This window comes from Notolepis coatsorum (assembly GCF_963971535.1).
Source record: "Notolepis coatsorum genome assembly, chromosome: 13".
Classification (NCBI taxonomy): domain Eukaryota; kingdom Metazoa; phylum Chordata; class Actinopteri; order Aulopiformes; family Paralepididae; genus Notolepis; species Notolepis coatsorum.
The window spans coordinates 40,275,750-40,296,613 of NC_140177.1; the positions used below are offsets into that span (position 1 = coordinate 40,275,750).

At 43.4% G+C, this 20,864-nt stretch overlaps 2 protein-coding genes across 2 annotated transcripts in view; one reads left to right on the forward strand and one right to left on the reverse strand.

Annotated features, from left to right (window-relative positions):
- LOC311239337 (protein Niban 1-like) overlaps positions 1-4,849 on the reverse strand; it is a gene marked incomplete at its 3' end in the record, with an annotated part of 121,538 nt that extends 116,689 nt beyond the window's left edge. The window contains exon 1 of the mRNA XM_084327643.1: positions 4,495-4,849. Coding sequence (XP_084183769.1) covers positions 4,495-4,549 — 55 coding nt within the window. The 5' untranslated portion in view covers positions 4,550-4,849. The remainder of the gene's footprint in view (positions 1-4,494) is intronic.
- A 2,788-nt stretch (positions 4,850-7,637) lies between these two features.
- The window catches only part of olfml2bb (olfactomedin-like 2Bb), a 66,495-nt gene continuing 53,268 nt past the window's right edge, over positions 7,638-20,864 (forward strand). Inside the window, exon 1 of the mRNA XM_084326883.1 lies at positions 7,638-8,385. Within this exon, the coding sequence (XP_084183009.1) occupies positions 8,092-8,385 (294 nt within the window). The 5' untranslated portion in view covers positions 7,638-8,091. The remainder of the gene's footprint in view (positions 8,386-20,864) is intronic.

Here is a 20,864-nt window from a genome sequence, read left to right on the forward strand (position 1 = left end):
TTCAAGTAGTCGCTTTACCCTACCTCTGCCTAGAACCAATGCTCTAAAGAAAACTGCAATGTATAGAGCCATAACATATTGGAATAGGATCCCATTACATATCATACGGACGGAAAACAAGGACAGTTTCAAAAAGAAACTTAAAGGAGCCACAATCCGGAAGGAAATCAATATATGTCATGCATGAGTGTAGCTGCAGCCATGTTATCCAAACTTCTTCTGTTTACTTTGTGTGTTTTTTTTTAAAGGTATGGTGAAATGGATTCACCTATTACCTTTTGTTTTATTTTCTATTGATTATGTATGTGATATATGACTGATTTACACTGAATGTTTCATATTTGTATGTGTATATCTGTGAGGACCCCAGGAAGAATAGTCAACACGTTGATGACTAATGGGGATCATAATAAACATAAACATAAACATAAACAACTGGAGTTGGTCTCTTGACCAAGGTACTGGCATTACAACTGGAGTTGGTCTCTTGACCAAGGTACTGGCATTACAACTGGAGTTGGTCTCTTGACCAAGGCACTGGCATTACAACTGGACTTGGTCTCTTGACCAAGGTACTGGCATTACAACTGGAGTTGGTCTCATGACCAAGGTACTGGCATTACAAATGGAGTTGGTCTCTTGACCAAGGTACTGACATTACAACTGGAGTTGGTCTCATGACCAAGGTACTGACATTACAACAGGAGTTGGTCCCTTGACCAAGGTACTGACATTACAACAGGAGTTGGTCCCTTGACCAAGGTACTGACATTACAACGGGAGTTGGTCCCTTGACCAAGGTACTGACATTACAACAGGAGTTGGTCCCTTGACCAAGGTACTGACATTACAACAGGAGTTGGTCCCCGGGCGCCGCACTGTGTGGCTGCCCACTGCTCCTAAATAGTTAGGGTGGATGAAATGCAGAGGATGACTTTCCGCAAGGGGACTAATCAAACTTAACATATAGGAGAGTTTGTGTCTCAACAGGACAGCTCTGCTTCACAAATCAAGAGCCATGTTGAGCAGTTTGAAAGATGGATGGATGGATGAATGAATCATAACATCTATATAGTGTGACGAGCCTGGTGGTGTTCAGACTCGCCACGGTTCAAAAACAAACTAATTTGAATGTCCACACAAGAGCAATATCAATCAATAAGAATATTTATTGATTATGGGCAGAATTCAGTTCGATAGGCAAAGAGAATGGTCGTAATACAGTCCGATGGTCAAAACACAAAACAGGCTCTCGTACAAAAAGAAGGGATTGTTCCATACTCAGAGTAGTCGTCCGGTCCAGGGTCAGTACACAAGGGGGTTTCTCAGCCAGTCTAGGGTCCAGTACACAATGAACACCTTCTCGCCTTCACCTCTCCTCTCACTACCTCTCACCTCACAAAACTCAGAATATAACAATCTCTCTACAACAACTCCAACCTCACCTCCACTCAACTCATCTCTCACTAACCTAGTGTATTTGTATTGTGTGTGTCTGGGGTGTGTGCACATGAGATGTGGGTCAACTAATGATGCACAGGTGTGTTCTATCAGTACTAATCAGCTACCTAATTGTTTCCACTCCTTCCGTGGCAATAATATCTCCCGTCCTTCACATATCCATGAGAGGAGGGGGTGATATCTGCCACAATAGTTATAGTTATTTTCTAGACACTCAATGTGCTTTTCAATGTAGAGTGAATCCTCCACCACCACCATGTAGCACCTAACATCCAACCTGCAGACCTACACAGACCTGTAGACCTACACAGACATGCAGACCTGCAGACCTACACAGACATGCAGACCTACACAGACCTGTAGACCTACACAGACCTGTAGACCTACACAGACCTGCAGACCTACACAGACCTGTAGACCTACACAGACCTGTAGACCTACACAGACCTGCAGACCTACACAGACCTGTAGACCTACACAGACATGCAGACCTGCAGACCAACACAGACCTGCAGACCTACACAGACATGCAGACCTGCAGACCTACACAGACCTGCAGACCTACACAGACCTGTAGATCTACACAGACCTGTATACCTACACAGACCTGTAGACATACACAGACATGTAGACCTACACAGACATGCAGACCTGCAGACCTACACAGACATGCAGACCTACACAGACATGCAGACCTGCAGACCTACACAGACATGCAGACCTACACAGACATGCAGACCTGTAGACCTACACAGACCTGCAGACCTACACAGACCTGCAGACCTACACAGACCTGTAGACCTACACAGACCTACAGACCTGTAGACCTACACAGACCTACAGACCTGTAGACCTACACAGACCTGCAGACCTGTAGACCTACACAGACATGCAGACCTACACAGACATGCAGATCTACACAGACATGCAGACCTGCAGACCTACACAGACCTGCAGACCTACACAGACATGCAGACCTGCAGACCTACACAGACCTGCAGACCTACACAGACCTGTAGACCTACACAGACATGCAGACCTACACAGACCTGCAGACCTACACAGACCTACAGACCTGTAGACCTACACAGACCTGTAGACCTGTAGACATACACAGACCTGCAGACCTACACAGACATGCAGACCTACACAGACCTGTAGACCTACACAGACCTGCAGACCTGTAGACCTACACAGACCTGCAGACCTGTAGACCTACACAGACATTCAGACCTGTAGACCTACACAGACCTGTAGACCTACACAGACATGCAGACCTACACAGACCTGCAGACCTACACAGACCTGTAGACCTACACAGACCTGTAGACATACACAGACATGCAGACCTGTAGACATACACAGACATGCAGACCTACACAGACCTGCAGACCTACACAGACCTGTAGACCTACACAGACCTGTAGACATACACAGACATGCAGACCTGTAGACATACACAGACCTGCAGACCTGTAGACCTACACAGACATGCAGACCTACACAGACATGCAGACCTGCAGACCTACACAGACCTGTAGACCTACACAGACCTACACAGACATGCAGACCTGCAGACCTACACAGACCTACAGACCTGTAGACCTACACAGACCTGTAGACCTACACAGACCTACACAGACCTGTAGACCTACACAGACCTGCAGACCTACACAGACCTGTAGACCTACACAGACCTGTAGACCTACACAGACCTGCAGGCCTGCACAGACCTGCAGACCTACACAGACCTGTAGACCTACACAGACCTACACAGATCTGCAGACCTACACAGACCTGCAGACCTGTAGACCTACACAGACCTGTAGACATGTAGACCTACACAGACCTGCAGACCTACACAGACCTGCAGACCTGTAGACCTACACAGACCTGCAGACCTACACAGACCTGCAGACCTACACAGACCTGTAGACCTGTAGACCTACACAGACCTGTAGACCTACACAGACCTGTAGACCTGTAGACCTACACAGACCTGTAGACCTACACAGACCTGCAAACCTGTAGACCTACACAGACCTGTAGACCTACACAGACCTGCAGACCTACACAGACCTGCAGACCTACACAGACCTGTAGACCTGTAGACCTACACAGACCTGTAGACCTACACAGACCTGCAGACCTGTAGACCTACACAGACCTGTAGACCTACACAGACCTGCAGACCTACACAGACCTACAGACATATAAACCTACAGACATACAGACATAAAGACATGAAGACCTACAGATATACAGACCTACAGACCAACAGACCTACAGACATGCTGATACAGACCTATACAGACATACAGACCACTTCAAAACCCCTTTTTATACATATCTCAAGCCAGTGACACACACACACACACACACACACACACACACACACACACACACACACACACACACACACACACGCACACACACACACAGTTACTGGCTGGAGGTAGTGTGGCCATAAAAAGTCGATCGGTCAAATAGCCTGCAGGTCTTGCTCGAAAAAGAGATATTTGATCTCAAGTGACTACCTGGTAAAATAAAGGTTCAATAAAATAGGTTTTAAATGGGATATATTATCTAAAATAGGTTTTGCAGAGTCTTTGAATGGATAATCAAATAGCTGTGCTTTTTGGAGCCACTGCCCACCAAGTGTTTTACTCTCTGTGTGGGGTTGAAATGCAGGGAAGGAAACTATTAATTTAAAATGTGGTGCGTTGCTATGACAACCAAAACAACTTCAATACAACTTCTTTAGACGTTTCTAATTAAAATTAGATTTAGACTAGTTTCTTTAATAAATAATTACAATCAGATTTAGACTAATTTCTTTAATAAATCATTACAATTAGATTTAACAAATAATTACAATTTGATTTAAACTAGTTTCTCTAATAAATAATTTAAATTAGATTTAGACTAGTTTCTTTAATAAATAATTACAATTTGATTTAGACTAATTTCTTTGCAAAGCGTTCAAGGAAGTCATACGAAATTGTTGAAAAGATACATAAATATTTGTATTACCTTTGATGTGGTTCACTTTGGCCTCGTCCAGCAAACTAGAGGAAGACGTCCCCATAATGCCTTCTGTCAGTTATGTTAGTCAATCAGTCAGTAAACCAGTCAGTCAGTAAACCAGTGAGTCAGTCAATCAATGCGTCTCACTCTTCTCCAAACCAGAACAACCAGAACAAACAGCATGTAAATATATTAGTGTAGGTTTATCTCTATATATAGATATAATAGATATATAGATATGTCTGTCTGTCCAAGCCTTGATGCTGTAAAGAGTTGTTTATTCTGTTTTAATTAATAACTGTGAACTAAACTAAATTAAACTAAATTAAAACAGCAGTAAACCGGCATTCAACTTCTCCTCTCCGCTGTCTCTCTCTGTGTGTGCATGTGGGTGTGTGTGCGTGTATGTGTGTTTGTGTGTCAAAGGGGAGGAGTTATAATGTGAGGAAGGAGAAGCGGTCACTGTAGTTTATCTGTATGTGAGACAACAGAACTTCATCACTGTAGTTTATCTGTATGTGAGACAACAGAACTTCATCACTGTAGTTTATGTGAGACAACAGAACTTCATCACTGTAGTTTATCTGTATGTGTAGACAACAGAACTTCATCACTGTAGTTTATCTGTATGTGAGACAACAGAACTTCATCACTGTAGTTTATCTGTATGTGTAGACAACAGAACTTCATCACTGTAGTTTATCTGTATGTGTAGACAACAGAACTGCATCAACCTGCCCTGCAGCGACACCGGAAAAAACGTTTGTCTTGTTTACTTCAGGGTCCCCCATTTTCAATTCATCATGACATTTATGACATACATGACAAACAGATATAAAGAACTGTGTAGTAAAAAGAGATCATAAGAAATATATACATTGTGTTGATTGATTGATTGATTGATTGATTGAATTGATTGATTGATTGATTGATTGATTGATTGGTTGATTGATTGATTGATTGATTGATTGAAAACTTTATTAACAGATTGCAGAGTGGGTACAGTACAGTACAGCTCAATACATACAATTGTTAAGGGGATGCAGACCAGAGAAAGACTTTTGTCTTGTTTACATCAGGGTCCCCCATTTTCAATTCATCATAACATATATGACACACACGACATACAGATAGACAGTACTGCTACATCTATACTTTTATGACATATCAGATTTGCAAATACAGTACTATTTGTGATACAAAAAGAGTCCAGAAAAGAGAGTATATACATTTGACGTAGAAACTGTACATTGGAGGAGGTTGGGTGGGTGGGGTGGGGTTGGGTGGGTGGGTGGGGGGGGGGGACACACAGTACATTGGAGGTGGTTGGGGGGGGTGGGTAGGAGGGGTGGGTGGGGGACACTGTACAAGCAAAACTGTACATTAGAATATTGACAAAACCATACATGGTAATTTACTGTACATTGGAGGGGGTTGGGTTAGGACATTTACAGGGGCCAGTCTCCCGTAGGTGTTCTTTGAGAGTGGTTTTGAAAGTGGGTAGTGATTCACATTCCTTTACAGCTTTAGGTAGGTCGTTCCACATTGATGTGGCATAATTGCGAAACGTGTTTAGTCCCTTGTTTGAGCCGAATCTGGGTTTAACATGATTTGTGGAGCTCCCTCTGGTGTTGTGGTCGTGGTATTCACTGACCTTTGGGAACTATTTTGACATGTACATGGGTACCTTGGTCGTGTAGTGTATCTTGTAGACCAGGCCCATTGCAAGTTGCTGTACTCTGTCGTCTACTCTAAGCCATCCTAGGTTGTCAAAGTGGGCAGGGGTGAGGTGGGTTCTAGGGGTAAGGTCAAGCAGCATCCGAAGGGGAAGAAACTGTACATTGCAAAAGTAGAATCTAAAATCAGACAAATTCTTTTGGAAAATAGTGGTAAAACGGTTCAACCTTGAATTCTGGTCAGAAGGGTCGTCTTCGAGTGAGAAATTACATTGAATCAACATTTAAGGTGAATGTTTAAAGTGAGTGTGTGCATGAAGGTGTTGTGTGCAGTGAATGTGGAATGGATAAGTTAGTGTTACAGTGAATGTAGAATGGATGAGTTAGTGTTACAGTGAATGTAGAATGGATGAGTTAGTGTTACAGTGAATGTAGAATGGATGAGTTAGTGTTACAGTGAATGTAGAATGGATGAGTTAGTGTTACAGTGAATGTAGAATGGATGAGTTAGTGTTACAGTGAATGTAGAATGGATGAGTTAGTGTTACAGTGAGTCCACTTTGAGCATCCTGATGGCCTGCGGATAGAAGCTCCTTTTGAGTCTCTGTACTGGCCATGATGAGGCCCGCGTAACACATGTGTTCCACAGATTCAAGAAAGTCATATAAAACTGTTATGTTCCTATTGAAGTACCTATTTAGAGATTCAGATTCAGAGTTTAATTTGCCACATGGAAGCAATACAATCATACAGTTTTCATACACAATCATACAGTTTTCATTTTATAAGCTAGTCTGCTCCTGGTCTGCCATTACACCAGATGTCCACCAGGTAGAGGTGTTGGCTAAAATTATTTGAGCTGACGGACTTAACTGCACTGTTAACTGGTTTTACAGGTCTGCTGTTAAATCATTCTAAATACACCACAGACAGTCAGCCGGCCGGCCACCTTTCAGACTCTAACCCTGTAAGGGTTAGGGTTAGGGTTAGGGGTCAGGGGTGACGGTTAGAATATAACACTGTAAAAGGCAAGCACTGTCACTACAGGCTGATTGTCAGAAAGTAGACCCAGATGGATCTGAACAGTAGACTCAACACGAAAATATGGACCACAGTGTCTGTGTTAGAATACATATTCTGAGGCCTAATTATAGGCTATAATGCTGACACTGGCCTGTAACCATGGATTTACAATTATAGCCTATAATAGTTTTGGGAATAGCTTGATTGAAGATTCCACCAAACCCCCCCCCCCCCCCCTCTCTCTCTAGCTCGCTCTCTCTCTCTCTCTCTCTCTCTCTCTCTCTCTCTCTCTCTCTCTCGCTCTCTCTCTCTCTCTCTCTCCCTCTCTCTCTCTCTCTCTCTCTCTCTCTCTCTCTCTCTCTCTCTCTCTCTCCCTCTTTCTCTTTCTCTCTCTCTCTTTCGCTCGTAAAAAAAGACTGCCAGTCGCTTGCGCGGGGTCCAAGAGGATTATGAGGCTGATAATATTTTCTGTTTATTAATCATTTTGCGGATCAATAGCGGATTTAAATCGTTGTTTTTCCACTGCAGTACCTGAAACAGAGTCTCGAACCCAGTGGACTGGACACAGAGTGTATAGTTTTCATTTGGAAACCTTTCAGAACCGATGGACAGACTGGGATTTATTCATTCATTCATGCTTTCTTTATTTACAGAAAGTTAAATGACCGAGTTGAACTGCTGAGCCTTTTTTCACCGTCATTTGATTGTCAATTATCCATCGATGAAGGCTTTAGGAGGATGGATGGACTCACCGTGAAGGTTGATTTTATAACTGGACCACATTCTGGATTAGTATAGGACCATATCTGTCACCCGACATTTTTAAGGCGTATTCAGCCAAGGTAGATTAACAAACTTTATTAACACGTGTGAAGACTAGAATAGTCTACAGTAGGTCTCAGGGATGTGGTCTAGACTGGTAGTGCTGGTGTTATGTTGTGCAGCGCTGAGCGGGGTGTACTCTGCTGTCTCCGGGGATGTTGTGGAAGAGAGCCCCGGGAAAGGCGCTCACGGCGCGGATAAAGAGGACGGGAGCCAGCGGAGAGAGAAAGAGCCAGCCCCGGAGACAACCGTGTCGCCCGGGATGAGAGAGGAGAAGACGCCGGGGAAAGGTGCCCCGCTCGGGGTTACAGATCAGCAGCCCACCGCTGAAGCCCTGGAGGACGATATGGACAACCAGGAGAACATTATGACACAGGTCAGTTATGCTAAAATTATAATACAACTATAATAAAACATTATGACAGGCCAGTTAAACAAAAACTATAATAAAACATTATCACAGGTCAGTTAAACTAAAACTATAATAAAACATTATGACAGTATCACACAAACAGTACTGTATTTGCAAATCTGGTATGTCATAAATGTATAGATGTAGCAGTACTGTCTATCTGTATGTCGTGTGTGTCATATGATGAATTGAAAATGGGGGACCCTGATGGAAACAAGACGAAAGTCTTTCTCAGGTCTGCATCCTCTTAACAATTGTATGTATTGAGCTGTACTGTACTGTACCCATTCTGCAATCTGTTAATAAACTTTTCAATCAATCAATCAATCAATCAAACAGGCCAGTTATACTGTCTAAAACTATAATAAAACATGAATAAACTATAATAAAACATTATGACAGATCAGTTAAACTAAAACTATAATAAAACATTATCACAGGTCAGTTAAACTAAAACTATAATAAAACATGACAGATCAGTTATACTTAGGGATGTCCGATATTATCGGCCGACCGATATTATCGGCCGATATCGGCAGTAAAATGTGATATCGGAAAATATCGGTATCGGTTTAAAAACAAACAAAAAACAATAACAATATTTGTTATATATATATCCAGTGAAATGATTAGTTACCTGAAATTATTCAGTTTTTTGGACGGGGAAACCCTGCATATATCGGTATCGGTTGATATCGGTTGATATCGGTATCGGAAATTAAGAGTTGGACAATATCGGAATATCGGTATCGGTAAAAAAGCCAATATCGAGCATCCCTAGTTATACTAAAACTATAATAAAACATTATTGGTCAGTTAAACTAAAACTATAATAAAACATTATGACGGATCAGTTATACTAAAACTATAATAAAACATTATGACGGATCAGTTATACTAAAACTATAATAAAACATGACAGATCAGTTATACTAAAACTATAATAAAACATTATGACGGATCAGTTATACTAAAACTATAATAAAACATTATGACGGATCAGTTATACTAAAACTATAATAAAACATTATGACGGATCAGTTATACTAAAACTATAATAAAACATTATGATGGATCAGTTATACTAAAACTATAATAAAATATTATGACAGGTCAGTTATACTAAAACTATAATAAAACATTATGACAGGTCAGTTATACTAAAATTATAATAAAACATGAATAAACTATAATGAAACATGACAGATCAGTTATACTAAAAATATAATAAAACATTAATAAACTAATAAAACATGACAGGTCAGTTATACTAAAACTATAATAAAACATGAATAAACTATAATAAAACATTATGACAGATCAGTTATACTAAAAATATAATAAAACATGAATAAACTATAATGAAACATGACAGATCAGTTATACTAAAAATATAATAAAAATAAAACATTAATAAACTAATAAAACATGACAGATCAGTTATACTAAAACTATAATAAAACCTTAATAAACTATAATAAAACACGACACAGGTCAGTTATACTAATACTATAATAAAACATGAATAAACTAATAAAACATGTTAAAACTCAGTGGCGAATCCTTATGGAAGCCAACGGAAGCCAGGCCTCCCTATCAAAATATGAATTAATATCAAATAGCAAATGTGAAAAAAAATAAAAATAAAAATATATATATATAATTTTTTTTTTAATATAGTTTACATTCTTTTTCATCTGTGCATCTGTGTTATAATAAATTTTTTTTTTTTAAAGAGGAACTATCTTATAAATGGCCTTTTCAGTGTTTAGCATTGTTTCCTAGCTATGTGGACTTATATTAATATGATCTATGTCTCTAATTCTCATATTGGCGCATTCTTCCAATTCTCCTCTCACAATATTCACCCTCACTGAACTGAGTCATCTGAAAATGTGATGATTTGTGATGTCAGAAAGACACCGCTGCATGTTAATGTCCCAGATGCCGCGACGCGCGACGGCCACACACAGTGGTTTAGGAGCCCAGCCTCAAAACAGCTTAAGATCTTCAGGTAGAAAAATGCTGTTTTTGAGGACTTGATTAGAAATACAAAACAATGAATTAAAAAAAATATATAATTACAGAGGTGTTCCATAAACTCACAGGAATTGTGTAAAAGTGCCCAAATAGTGAAAGAAATAGTAAAATAGTTCCCCTTTAAATGTCTCCCTCTTCTCCTTCTCACTCTCTCTAACACACTGTCAGACTCACTATGCTCACTGCAGCTAGAGGAGAGGCAGGGGGTAGGTGTCTTTCTCCAGCCTCAACCATGTGATTCATGTATGTAGAGTCCAAAACCGATAATAGCCAATCAGATTCGAGCTGACTGCCACACCTTAAAAGTTTAAAACGGGGCTGTGAGCAGAATAATTAGTCTGGCATCCCCTCTGCACACCTCCCCTCTGCACACCTCCCCTCTGCACTCTGAAAATTGTATTAACCCGTGACTGCTCCCACGGGCCGAATATTGCCCCAATCCTCGCGAGATTAAATCCACGGGTACCTCTCGGCGTGCCGAAGCTTTTCCTAAATCACTTCCATCATCGAAAACGAGGGGAAAAGGTCGGCTCGCGACTCTGAAAATGTCGCGTGATTTTAAAAACGCTGTATTAAGTGAGCCTATTATGGGATCCACGCAAGCTTTCTATCGTGGAAACATCTGGGCGTCCCGCAACTTTTACTCATTCACATTGCATAAATTAGGAACAGTAGCGGCAAAATACTTCCCAAAGGTCAGTGAATACCACGATCACAACACCAGAGGGAGCTCCACAAATCATGTTAAACCCAGATTCGGCTCAAATAAGGGACTAAACACGTTTCGCAATTATGCCACATCAATGTGGAACGCCCTACCCAAAGCTGTAAAGGAATGTGGATCACTACCCACTTTCAAAACCTCTCTCAAGGGACACCTACGGGAGACTGCAATTCAACACTGGCCCCTGTAAATATCCTAACCCAACCCCCTCCAATGTACAGTAATTTACCTAGTATGGTTTTGTCAATAGTCCAATGTACAATTTTGTTTGTTTGTACAGTGTCTCCCCCCCCCCCCTCAATGTACAGTTTTGCTTGTTTATACAGTGTGCCCCCCCCCCCCCCCCCCAACCACCTCCAATGTAAATTACCCAGTATGGTTGTCAATATCCCAATGTACCCAACCCCCCCCACCCAACCTCCTCCAATGTACAGTTTCTACGTCAAATGTATATACTCCCTTTTCTTGACTCCTTCTGTATCACAAACAGTACTGTATTTGCAAATCTGGTATGTCATAAATGTATAGATGTAGCAGTACTGACTAGTTGTTCAAGTTCTTTAGTTCAAGTTCTTTAATAGTTGTCATACAGAAGTACAGAATACTTTCATACAAAATGCTTCTTACTGTTACGCTCCAGAGACTGTGCTAGACAAGATAGTATCAAATAACATAATAACATAATATAGCATGAATTTAGAAGAAGAAAATGAGGTCACAGTGTTCGGTATAGACATATGTACAATGTTCTGAGTTACCATATAATATACAATACACAATACTATGCAGTGTACTAATGTACAGTACTATCTAGTGCAAAGCAGAAATGGGATGAGGTACAATTTTAGGTACAATTTACAGTAAGGTGTACGAGTTGTAGTGCAATCCTTCATCCATAAATATAAAGTGTGGGGAGTGGGTGCTACAGTGTGTTTGTTTAAAGTGGGTGTGTGCTATAAGTGTGTGGAGTGGGTGCTACAGTGTGTTTGTTTAAAGTGAGTGTGTGCGTGTGGATGTGTGTGCTATGTGCGTTTGGTGGTTGTTGTTGTGTAGTGTTCATTCATTGTTCGTTTAGCAGCCTGATGGCCTGGGGATAGAAGCTTCTTCTGAGTCTTTCTGTGCTCGCCTTGAGACTCCTGTATCGCTTGCCTGACGGCAGCAGTTCAAAGAGGCAGTTGTTCGGGTGACTGGAGTCTTTAATGATTCTCTTAGCCTTGCCCTTGCAACGCTTGTAGTAAATGTTCTGGAGGGTGGGGAGCCCCCCTCCAATTGTGCGTTCGGCTGAACGTGTCACTCTTTGTAGTCTGCTTTGGTCTTGTGCAGTGCTATTCCCAAACCAGGAGGTGATGTTGCCGGTCAAGATGCTCTCTATTGTACATGAGTAGAAGTTCTTAAGGATCTTCTGGCTGACTTGGAACTTCCTTAGGCGCCTGAGGAAGTAGAGGCGTTGTCGTGCCTTCTTCACAACACTGTTAATGTGTGTGGTCCATGTCAAGTCCTCGGATATGTAGGCTCCGAGGTACTTAAAGCTGTTGACTCTCTCAACCGGTGCCCCGTCGATGCTGAGGGGGCTGTAGTCCTTGACCCCCGACCTCCTGAAGTCCACAATCATCTCCTTTGTTTTGCTGACGTTCAGGGAGAGGCTGTTTTCCTGGCACCATCCCGCCAGGACCTTGACCTCTTCCAGGTAGGCCCTCTCGTCGTTGGCAGAGATCAGGCCCACCACCACTGTGTCGTCAGCAAATTTGACGATTGTATTGCTACTCCGCTGAGCCACACAGTCGTGTGTGTACAGGGAGTAGAGGAGGGGACTCAGAACACAGCCCTGGGGGGCCCCTATGTTGAGGGTGATGGATGAGGAGGTGCAGTTGCCTGCTCTCACCACCTGGGGTCTGCCAGTCAGGAAGTCCAAGACCCACTGGCAGAGGTCATAGCCCAAGCCCAGGTCCCTGAGCTTGGCTATGAGTATGGAGGGGACTATGGTATTGAATGCCGAGCTGTAGTCGATGAATAGCATTCTCACATAGTTCCCCTGCCTCTTGTCCAGGTGTGATGCTGCTGTGTGCAGCACATGGGATATGGCGTCCTCCGTGGACCTGTTGGGGCGGTATGCAAATTGCAGGGGGTCCATGTTGATGGGGAGGGAGGAGCAGATGTAGCCCTTTACTAGCTTCTCGAAGCACTTCATGGCTATGGAGGTGAGAGCTACAGGGCGGTAGTCGTTGAGGCAAGCAGGCTTGGATTTTTTGGGTACAGGGATAATAGTGGACTTCTTCAGGCAGGTGGGGATGACAGCCTGTTCTAAGGACAGGTTAAATATGTCAGTGAATACTGGGGCCAGTTGGTCGGCACAGACTTTTAGGACGCGGCCGGGGATGCCGTCTGGACCTGCTGCCTTCCTGATATTCACTTTTTTAAAGGTCCGCCTCACCTCATGCTCTGTTACCCTGAACACTGCGCCTCCATCAGCAGCCGACCCCCCCCCCCCCCATTGCCGAGGCTTGTGAGCTGGTGTTGTTATTACCAGCGTCAAACCTCGCATAGAAGGTATTGACTATCTGTATGTCATGTATGTCATATATGTCCTGATGAATTGAAAATGGGGGACCCTGATGTAAACAAGACGAAAGTCTTTCTCTGGTCTGCATCCCCTTAACAATTGTGTGTATTGAGCTGTACTGTATTGTACCCATTCTGCAATCTGTTAATAAAGTTTTCAATCAATCAATCAATCAATCACATGTAGCCCCGAAAATGCTTAGAAAATTAAAGCCGAAAGCGTGGAATAAACTAGCCGAAACGGAAAAGTGTCCCACGGGCGCGCCGTGATTCCGATCTGCGTGAAAATATTCACGGCCATAGAGGAGACCGTGGGACACCTTTTTGCAACCGAATATGTGTCTCGAATTTGCTCCCACGCGGCGCGCAAAACCGTGCAAGGAAAAATCGGACCAAAAATGAACCAATGCTCCAGCAGTATTAATGACCCTGATGTAAACAAGACAAACGTCTTTCTCTGGTCTGCATCCCCTTATACAATTGTGTGTATTGAGCCGTACTGTATTGTACCCATTCTGCAATCTGTTAAATAAATAAAAAGAAAGTTTGACTGGCCGCCGAGCCATACTGTAGTGTACATGGTGACTGCTTGACTTGGTTCAAACCCCAGCAGGGGGCCTTTCTGTGTGTAGTTTGCACATTTTCCCTGTGTTTGCGTGGGTTTCCTCTGGGTAGTCTGGTTTCCTACCATACCAAAAGACATGCATGCTAGGTTTCCTATTACAGCTGGAGTTGGTCGCTTGACCAAGGCACTGGCATTACAACTGGAGTTGGTCCATTGACCAAGGTACTGGCATTACAACTGGAGTTGGTCCCTTGACCAAGGTACTGGCATTACAACTGGAGTTGGTCCATTGACCAAGGTACTGGCATTACAACTGGAGTTGGTCCCTTGACCAAGGTACTGGCATTACAACTGGAGTTGGTCCCTTGACCAAGGTACTGGCATTACAACTGGAGTTGTTTTTGCATAAAGCCTGCTTAGAGGGTGTAAAAAAAAAAAAAAAAAAAGCAAAAAAAGATGATTTAACATACACATACACATACACATGCATGAACACACACCGAGTGAGGCAGAGAGACCAGAACGTGTACAGAGCTGAGCAGCTGGCTGCTGTGTTTACTGACATAGTCAACCTCTCCCTTTCCGAACGCATAGTCCCCTCCTGGTTAAAGTCATCCACCATTGTGCCGGTGTAAAAAAGGACCATGGTAACATATTTGAATGACTGGCGCCCCTTTTCCCTCATTCCCACAGTGAGAAAATTCTTTGAGAAGCATGTTAAGAAATTAAACTGTAGCAGACTACTGACCATCGCCAGAAAAGGCCCCCACCAATTTGCCTACGGTGAAAATGGATCCACCGATGATGCAATAGTCACAACACTCCACAGCGTCCTCAACCACCTAGAGGGAAATAACTCATTATGTGACAATGCTGTTTGCATTCAACACCATATAGTCCCTGCCAGACTCAACACTAAACACTCAGGAGCCTAGGACTCAACCCCAACCTGTGCAGCTGGATTCTAGACGTCCTGTCAGACCGTCACCAGGTGGTGAGGATGGGACCCAACACCTCAGCCCCTCTGACCCTCAATTGTCCTGAGCCTCCTCCTCTACTCCCTGTACACCCAGGGCTGTGTTGTCCTGAGCCTCCTCTACTCCCTGTACACCCAGGGCTGTGTCCTGAGCCTCCTCTACTCCCTGTACACCCAGGGCTGTGTCCTGAGCCTCCTCTACTCCCTGTACACCCAGGGCTGTGTCCTGAGCCTCCTCCTCTACTCCCTGTACACCCAGGGCTGTGTCCTGAGCCTCCTCTACTCCCTGTACACCCAGGGCTGTGTCCTGAGCCTCCTCCTCTACTCCCTGTACACCCAGGGCTGTGTCCTGAGCCTCCTCTACTCCCTGTACACCCAGGGCTGTGTCCTGAGCCTCCTCCTCTACTCCCTGTACACCCAGGGCTGTGTCCTCCTCCTCTACTCTCTGTACACCCAGGGCTGTGTCCTGAGCCTAATCTACTCTCTGTACACCCAGGGCTGTGTCCTGAGCCTCCTCCTCTACTCCCTGTACACCCACCACTGTGTCCTGAGCCTCCTCCTCTACTCCCTGTTCATCCAGGGTTGTGTTCTGAGCCTCCTCCTCTAATCCCTGTACACACAGGGCTGTGTTCTGAGCCTCCTCCTCTAATCCCTGTACACACAGGGCTGTTTCCTGAGCCTGAGGTCTAATCACCAACGACGATAAAATGGCCTACAGGGAAGAGATTGACAGCCTGGCACAACACTGTAGGATGAACAACCTCTCCCTCAATGTTGACGACACCAAGGAGCTGGTCGTGGACTACAGGAGAGGGGGAGAGAGGCTGGACCCCATCATCTGCTGTGGAGAGAGTCAGCAGCTTCAAGTTCCTGTGTTCACATCACAGAGGCCCTCACCTGGGACGAGCACACCGGCCAAGTGGTGAAGAAGGCACAGCAACGCCTCTTTCACCTCAGGCAGGTGAAGAAATTCAGCATGGGGCCCCAGATCCTACTGGCCTTCTACAGAGGCACAACTGAGAGCATTCTGACTGGATGCATCACCGCCTGGTATGGAAATTGCTCTGCCCTTGACCGCAAAGCACTACAGAGGGTTGTGCGAACGGCCAAGAACATCTGCGGTTGCGAGCGCCCCTCCATCCAAGCCATATACAACGGACGTGCGTCAGCAAAGCCTGCAGGATTATTAAGGACCCCAGTCACCCCAACCACAAACTGTTTCAACTGTTGCTGTCCGGCAAACAGTACTGCAGCTTCAAGGCCCGGACCAGCAGACTCTGGGACAGTTTCTCCCCCCAGGCAGCAGCCTCAAGGCCCGGACCAGCAGACTCTGGGACAGTTTCTCCCCCCAGGCAGTCTGACTCATGAACAATATCACTAACAGCCGGCCACCGGCCCGTGAACTGAGGGAAACAATTTGATCACAGTCCTTGCTTCTGATTTGCACACAATAGTGATTCACACACAATACTGACCGGCTCACCCCATAGATTTGCACATACCTAAACTTGTACTGTAAATCTTTGCTATCCTTTTTTGTTATTGTATGCGCTATTCTTCTAATTTTCAATATGTTGCAAATTTTTTATTTGAAAAGCTTTTTGCGCTACTTGTGTCGTTTCTGCTGCTACTGCTGCTGCCAGGGGTGAGGAGCCAAGACACAAAATAAGTTCACTGCTCTACACTGTAAAAGGAGAGGGACGTGAGAAAATAAACTTGAACCTTGAAACACACACACACACAGTGATGCGTTGCTCATGGGACGAGGTTGCACTCCGTGCAACCAAAGTTTTGTGAGCAGAAGCGCGTGCACGCACACGCACGGATGTGCACGCGCGTGCACACAGGAATGCGCTGCACTCGACTGATGCGCCAACTCGCAGTACCCACCTGGCTACTTTGCATATCAATAGCGCCGGTCATCAGGTGTTACATTCCATTCATAGAGGCAATTAGGCACTGTTTTTAGTCTGTCCTTATGCGAGGGAACATTTATGCGCATGCACGGGAGCGCGCGCACGCGCCTGGGAGCGCGCGTGCACGTGGTGTCATTAGTGTGCGTGCAACCAGTGTTGATATGAGCATCGCAACACTGCACACACACACACACACACACACACGCACGCACGCACACACACACACACACACACACACACACACACACACACACACACACACACACACACACACACACACACACACACAGACACACTCACACACACACATATAGCGCTTTCCACAGATGCTTACAGTGCCTGTCTCTTAAGCAAACACAACTAAACCATCTGTCTTAGCTGCTGTAAAAAAACAAATCCATATAAAGACTTAAGACACAACAAAACCCATTTTATAGAATATGTCTCCTTTAAGTAAAGTTATCTCTTTATAATGTCCTGATATACTGCCTGTATAAACAGGCTTTCTACCTAACCCAGTCTAACCTCATCAGATAGAAGCTCTAGACCAGGGGTCTTCAATTAAGTTTGGCCGAGGGCCAAATTTTTTCCAAGCAATCGTATGGGGGCCGGAAACAAAAACAATGGCTAATTTAATATATATTATATTGATAGTGAAAACATTTTAACTCTGTGACAGACCACCTTATAACTAAGACATACATTTGTGGCAGAGGCAGAGAATGGACAAAATAAACGAGCTGCATAGGTGGCATAATAAACTGTAAACGACATACACATTTGCACTGAACATACCTTTGTCTTTTTGCCATTTTATTATAAAACCAGAGACAAGCGCCCATCTCTTATTGGTCTATCTTACATTACGCGCAACCAATGCGTCTATCTGACAGCCCTTTCTGTGGAGCGCACTGGACTATTGAGAAACAATAGGAATTTTCTATTGGTTCTCCCAGTCCACGTGACCATTTCTAGCATTTCCATTGGCTATAGTGACAGACATAGATATATGATAAATGGATAGATACAGTGGATTAGATGCAGTCCAGGGAAAACAACCAATCTAGATATTTCAATATTCTATGCTTTACATCCGCGCATTCTCTGAGAGATGCACAAAATATTGAGATGACAATCGATTCCGATACAATAAAGCAAGTCTTTATCACAAACAAATCCAAAGATATTTAATGTTTTACAAAACATGTCTAGTGTTGCGCCCGGCTTTAGAGGGTTAAAAGCCTAATTGTATTTTTTATTTAGTCAATAAGTGTCTCGTTGGAATTCCTTATATACCTAATGTAGCGCATCTTCTTGAAGCAGATTCAGCTTTTTTTTGCTCTGATTTGACTTCAGTTTAATTGCATTGTTACTATTCACATGTGTGGTGCCGTCACAGTCATATATAAGTAAAGATAAAGTTTGAATGACTTACTGAACTGGTGTTTTAATTTCACACCACACATGTGGTGTGGCTGGTTTGTTATTTCAGCACCAGGCGCTGTCCACCGACTTTTTTCATGTTGAGCAAGCGCTACATTGCACCTCGCTGCCTATACCTGTTATTCACTCAACATGGATAAAACAAAGTATAATAAGCATTATTTAGGTGGTGGTAGTTTCTCTATTTGGACATTATAGCTAACATATAGCCTAGCCTAAAATTTAATAATCTGAGGGGCCAGATATTATTGCTGGCGGGCCAATTTCGGCCCACGGGCCGCCTATTGCCGACCCCTGCTCTAGACTGTATGTCTATACTGAATCATGTCTATACTGAATCATGTATATATACTGAATCATGTCTATACTGAATTATGTATATATACTGAATCCTGTCTATACTGAATCATGTCTATACTGAATCATGTATACTGAATCATGTCTATACTGAATCATGTATATATACTGAATCCTGTCTATACTGAATCATGTCTATACTGAATCATGTATATATACTGAATCATGTCTATACTGAATCATGTATATATACTGAATCCTGTCTATACTGAATCATGTCTATACTGAATCCTGTCTATACTGAATCATGTATATATACTGAATCATGTATATATACTGAATCATGTCTATACTGAATCATGTATATATACTGAATCATGTCTATACTGAATCCTGTCTATACTGAATCCTATCTATACTGAATCATGTCTATACTGAATCCTGTCTATACTGAATCCTGTCTATAGTGAATCATGTCTATACTGAATCATGTCTATAGTGAATCATGTCTATAGTGAATCATGTCTATACTGAATCATGTCTATTGTTGTGAAGGATCAGATTAAACCGAATATATATATTTATTTATATATATATATTTAATTGTATTTGTATATCGTTTGATATCCCCTGTATATTCCTTGTACAATATGCATTGAATATCCCCGTTTCTACTAAACAGCCCATAATAGTTTCATTCTACCATTGGACGAGAACCTGGCGCCAGGTTGCCATACCCCTAGGTCCAAGTTCAATCGTGCCGCCTAACATGTCGAGGCAAGCCCCGGTTCCGCGCAGGAATATGTCGGGCGAAATACGAATGGTACTATTTGTTCATGGCGCATATATATATGGCGCAAGTAAAGTAGAACTTTCTTTTAGTCCAGTTCTTTACCCTCCAACAGAGTGACAGACGCAAAAGCCTCCCCACGACGCACGTGCGGTGTAGTAAGGCCTACTTGGCCCCAGAATAGGCATTGAGATATCGTGTAGATTAATAGTTGAATAGTCATAGTTTGGCACTATACCGTCGAGTTGGACGTATTATATTAAGCTAATAATAGTCTATTTATGTATGGTGCATCGTTCGGTTAGAGTTCTAAAGTTATCAGTACCCCCATCGTTCCTGACGTTATCTGGACGCTTAACCAGGCTGGTCAGACCCCTAGTGGTGATTGCATCCGAGGAGCTCCGGGCCAAGAGCGACTGGACCTGTATATTGGATTACTCTACCCGGACGACGGCGAGCCTTCCACGGCTTGGATTATGCTTTGTGTGCTTTGATTATTCCATGGATAAAGGCCAACACTGCGGAGTGTTGGAATTACCCCCCGGAGAGGACTCCAGGTGAGACGGCGCTCTACACGTGAGGTCGCCTCACGTCTCTCCGTTGTGGACCGGCAGATACCGTCCACAGAGGGTCCAGCTGTATTCGTCTGCGGTCCGAGGTTCTGTGGGCACCGTGTCCAAGACTTTGGATTCTCCCAAGACACCGTCGGCCAGATGGGATACCGCCAGCGGCTTCTCTAACCCCCCCCTCCTACTGTCTTACAACCAGCGGGACCCCCCCCCCCCTTAGTGTATCCAGCTATAATCATTTAAGTACCATCGCTATCGTTTCCTAAATATTCCAGGTTGTATACTTACTCCCTGCGCAACCAGAGATTGGACATTCAATGTTGATTTACCTACGAATACTCATTTGCCATAAAAGTGCATATTCCATATTTCAAATCATAAATGTAATTAAGTGATCGTTGTATACACCCTTTGCTGTATTAAACCTTCGATTTGGTACATTTGTGTGGATTCGTTTCATCAGGTGGGAAAGTGTTCATCATACTTATATCTTGTACTGGGTGGCCAGAAGTTAAAGTACATGAGGTAGTGGTATTAAATATCATATCTAACAATACAGTCAGG